General features: G+C 40.8%; 1 protein-coding gene across 1 annotated transcript; it reads right to left on the reverse strand.

Annotated features, from left to right (window-relative positions):
• Positions 1-129: 129 nt before the first annotated feature.
• On the reverse strand, positions 130-4,310 carry s1pr5b (sphingosine-1-phosphate receptor 5b). Its single transcript, XM_034082372.1, has 2 exons — positions 4,225-4,310; positions 130-2,734 (listed from the first exon to the last, which is right to left on the reverse strand). The coding sequence occupies exon 2, from the start codon at positions 2,471-2,473 to the stop codon at positions 1,262-1,264; it is 1,212 nt and encodes a 403-aa protein (XP_033938263.1). The 5' UTR covers positions 2,474-2,734; positions 4,225-4,310; the 3' UTR covers positions 130-1,261.
• Positions 4,311-4,834: the final 524 nt, after the last annotated feature.

Raw genomic sequence — 4,834 nt, forward strand, 5'->3', positions numbered from 1 at the left:
CCAGATGTCAGACTAGGGGGCTGACTTCCTGTGGTACTTCTTCAAAAACTCAACTTCAGCTCCACACAAAGAATCACACACAGACACATATACAGTGCACACAGTAAAAACAAACCAAAAACTCAGGAATTCTTTAAAAAACACATTTTATTTCTTTTCTGAAAAGAAAGGAGAGGTTTTCTTGGCACAAAATAGATATATTTACAATACAGGTGATGTGAAAAGTCTCAGAAATATAAAAGTTCAATACATGAATTAAAGTACAAAAAACACACTGCCTTATTCATTAAGTAAGGTCCGACAAGAAAGTGTCTGTTTAAAAAGACAGCCTAATCAGTATCTTTATTTCATCTGCAACTTTTTTTAAGGAGTTTTCTTTTTATAATAATTTAGAAGGCTTATACTTACACATTTTGCAATTACAGCTGATTAGGTTTCAGTTAAACTTTCAAATTGTCATGATGGGAAAAAAAAATATTCTTTTTTTCCCTCCAGATGCCAGACATTGAACAAATTGGACACTAAACCCCAACAACTTTCCACTTGGCATCAGATAGGTTAACCATCTGTCATATCAAACCAGTGGGGGGATTTTAATGTTACCCCTACAACTGTAGCACATCGTTTTTTACAGAGCACAAGGAACCGTTAAGAGTAAACACCACTTCTCTCTCTCCTGTTATCTTTTTGAACCATTTATTTCTCCCTGCATCATGTAACATGTTGAGGGTTGCTACACACCATTTTATCTGAACAAATCTAGCACACCACAGGCCTTCGAACCAGCAAAATCCAGTTGTTTGCAGATGCACAGATTACAGACTTGTTTGTGCTGTATTAAAGTCACTTAAACTGCAGAAAGAAGTATATCCAACCCAACTTGTTTACCATTCATCAGGAGAATGATTTTTACTGTCATGAATGTCTCTGGGTTTACAGAATACATCTAAGGCTGTACTCCAATGTGTTAGTGCAAATTAGTCACAAGCTTCTATTCATAACAAAGTATGTTTGCTTGTTCACATTTGTGTTAAGGAGTGCATCCTTAAGGCACTTTGTTTCGCAAACACCTTGCATTTAAGTTCTGCATCACTTCTGACTGTTGTTTGAACATGATTTTCTCGTGCTTCCATGGTATTTCCTCCCTCCCAATGCTTCTTTGGAAAATACCAGAACTGGTTCCTCTTTATAGATGCACTACATGTCCTCTGTTCAGTGGGACACCCATTCACACACTTATGGACTCAGTTAGTCTTACTCCTCATGACTTGAAGAGTTTTGGATAAAGGGTCTTAATAGGAGATGGGGTGGTGATATTGTTCCCAGAGGAAATAGTTGTCTCCAATCCCCCCTCTAACTTATGGGATGCCACTTCAGTTTTACTGAAACTACACTCAAGGAATGGCATCCCAATCTTCTTCACCTGGCCGTCTCTGGTCATCAGACAGGGCCGGCAGAGCAGCCTCAGAATGGCTCTCCTCATGTCCTTACTGGTCAGAGTATAGATGATGGGGTTGAGGAGCGAGTTGACCATAGCTACTCCCAGGAAGTAATCAGCCTTGTAGAGCATTCGACAACTGCGGGTGGGGCAGAAGAAATCCAGGAGGAGGAGGACGAAGAGGGGCAGCCAACAGGCGATGAAGACACCCAGTACGATGGTGACTGTCTTGAGAAGGGCGATGTACTTCTCAGACTTCCTCGCTAAGCCTTTCCTCATGCTGCCTGACAGGCCCAGCCGCTGGCGCTGTGTGTTGGTGCGGACGATGCGGAAAACTCTGACATAAAGGACCACAATAGCCAAGAGCACTGCAATGAACACAGACACGCAGAAGAGGATGTAGCTCCTGTCATAAAGCGGAAGGACTGTTGAACACTGGTCCAGTCTGTGGATGCAGTTCCACCCCAAAATTGGGAGGACTCCTAAAAACCCTGCCAGGGCCCAACTCGTACCAATCAGTGCCAACATCCGTCCCCGCTTTGCCCCATGGTAGGGCCTCATTGTCACCATGGTAACATGCCGTTCAATTGCAATGGCCAGCAGACTAATTACAGAGGCAGCCAGAGTGATGAAGACCCCTCCCTCCCTGAGGAACCATAGCAACGGTGTCAGTTTCAAAGTGTTAGGTCCAGACATGATGATGTTGGCCATGTATGTAATCCCAGCCAGCAGATCAGACAGAGTCAGGTTGCCCAGAAGGTAATACATGGGCAGGTGGAACTTCTTGTTCCTCCAAATGGCGATGAGAACCACGGCGTTCTCCAGGACGATGAGGAGACATACGACCAGGAACGCAATGCCCTCGGGTTTGAGTCCTTCACGGTAACGGTCTTTCTGCAGCTTGCCTGTGTAGTTGTAATGATCCACTAGCACTGAATTGTCCTGGTACTCCCAGAAGAACTGCAAGTAGCCGGGAGAGGAGGGAGTAGGGGAGGTGGGGAATATGAGTGTCGAGGGTGTACTTGAATCCTCCATGCTTTTTCTATCTTTTTTCTTCTATGCTGCAGTCTGTGGCTATGAAGTCATTTTTGCTGACATACTTTGGCAGCAAAAGCTGTGAAGAATGTGTTCAAGTACAAAAAAGATACACAAAAAATGTCTGAGCTCCGTCGATAAAGGGAGGGATTACATGGAGTTGATACAGTGTAATCCACCAGAATGATTGAGATGGTTTTTCCTTTCTGCCAGAAGACGGTGCTATAGAGCTCTGTTTGTCCTGGTTAGAGGGTCCAGACACTGCAGGAGGACGAGAAAGAAGCATTACAAATGTGATGGAAAGAATAAAAGCAGCACATAGTGGAAACCATAATCCTTAAGAACAAACCTAAACACTTTAAAATTAAAGTAAGTAAACATTCATAGTTTATTGCTATCTACTTGCACTGAAAAAAATACATGAGTCACAATTCCCCATAAATGCAAGGTGTAGGCTGGTGATGTAAATATTGAAACTTTCTATGTCTCACCATGACATAAACATGCAAACAAGTAGATAGTTGGTCGATAAGTTGAATGCAGACTTCCTAGGACACTTTAGTAAAACATAAAACACTATTTTTATTTTGTCTTATGTCCTATATATAATGTTGCATAGTTGGAGGAGTCTGAGACCTAAGATTTTCATATCCATAACTACACTGTAGCTACGTGCATATGAAAATACAACCCTTGAATCTTGAATCTAGTAAGAATTGTGGAGATTAAAAACTTTGAATATGACCTCATGAATGTGACACAAAAGGCTGAAAGGGCAGAGGGATGATTTTAATGTCAAACAAACATGAAGTCTTTCCACATGTGTTTAAAAAGTGTGTCAGTCAGTGTAAGGTTGCTAGACAAGAACCATCACAACATGTGCACTTCATTTGGCCCACATGCCAAGCTCTCCCCCAGCATCACCATTCCACTTCCACACTGTAGCTGAAGTGTGTTTGAAGTCTCCCACACATGCAAAGCTGCATGCCCAAGTTTATTACATTTGCAAACTATTATCATAAAATATACTGAAGGTTGTGGTTGAATAAATGTTGCCTGCATTGTTAATGTTGAAAACAATCAGGGGTGATTAGGGTTGCATTCCTTAAAATCTCTGTCCTGCGACGGAACTTTTTCCCCACTTCTTGAGTCATATGTTAGCATTTAACAAACGGTCTGGAGACTTTAATTCATTCAATGTGTTATAAAGAATTCTGGAAATTAATAACTTGACCGTGTTGGCTCGAACAGCTGAGTGTCACGTCCTTTGATAGTACATAATGAGTCAAGACCAAGAATACAAATATGTATGAATAACAGTATCTGAATATCAATTATCCATGATGAGATGTGAGTGAATTTTTAAATATCTATGGTATTATCACAATTATCAGCATTTGAATTTAGGATTACGAAATTAGTTTGTAATTAAAACATTTGAAAACTAAATAATATATATTTTTTGTGACTTTTGCATATAGCTTATAGTACAATCTCCTTTAAGATATTGTTTGAAAGTTTAGGCTTACATTAGATCAATTTAAACAGTATACAGTAGTAAAATGTTCTTATTAAAACAAATCATAAACAATCCTCTAATAATTATGATTATTAACATTCTGGGTTGAATGTACATTTTACACCACTGAAATACAACCATATAAAAGTGACCTTAAACAGATGTGGAATAACAACAACACCTTCTATCACATCTTGTTTCAGAATAAAATAAGAATCCCAAATAAAATTACCTTGAAATTGATTTAGGGTTGCCCTTATCCTGCAGTTCATCTGCTTCTCGGTGTGGAGAATCCAAACACAGTCACCAAGAGATTCGCAGTCAAACTGACAAGGCAGCGGGAGTGAAGTTTAAACATGCACCAGCTAAAGGGGGTTGGTCCTAACCCAAACTGTCTCTCCCCCTCACATTCTCTCTCTCCCCCTCTCTCTCTCTCTCTCCACACACACACACACACACACACACACACACACACACACACACACACACACACACACACACACACACACACACACACACACACACACACACACACACACACACACACACACACACACACACACACACACACAGTTTCTCCTGGCTGCACATTACACAATCTCTTCTTGATGACACTGGCAGATGAGCTGGATCAATGATTTCATTAGGATCTCATTGAGGCCCGTAAGCGTTATTAGTGGTTATGAGTAACCAACCACAACCTCGACTTCTTCATATTTCAAAGGTCATAAAGTCTAATTGATCTGCGAACAGAGATGGGTGACGGAAACCACATGTCTCTGATATAATCATGAAGACTCACCTAATTTTGTAACATGATGACAGCAAGAGGAGCCTTTACT

Source organism: Pseudochaenichthys georgianus, chromosome 1, assembly GCF_902827115.2.
Source record: "Pseudochaenichthys georgianus chromosome 1, fPseGeo1.2, whole genome shotgun sequence".
In the NCBI taxonomy this organism is placed as follows: domain Eukaryota; kingdom Metazoa; phylum Chordata; class Actinopteri; order Perciformes; family Channichthyidae; genus Pseudochaenichthys; species Pseudochaenichthys georgianus.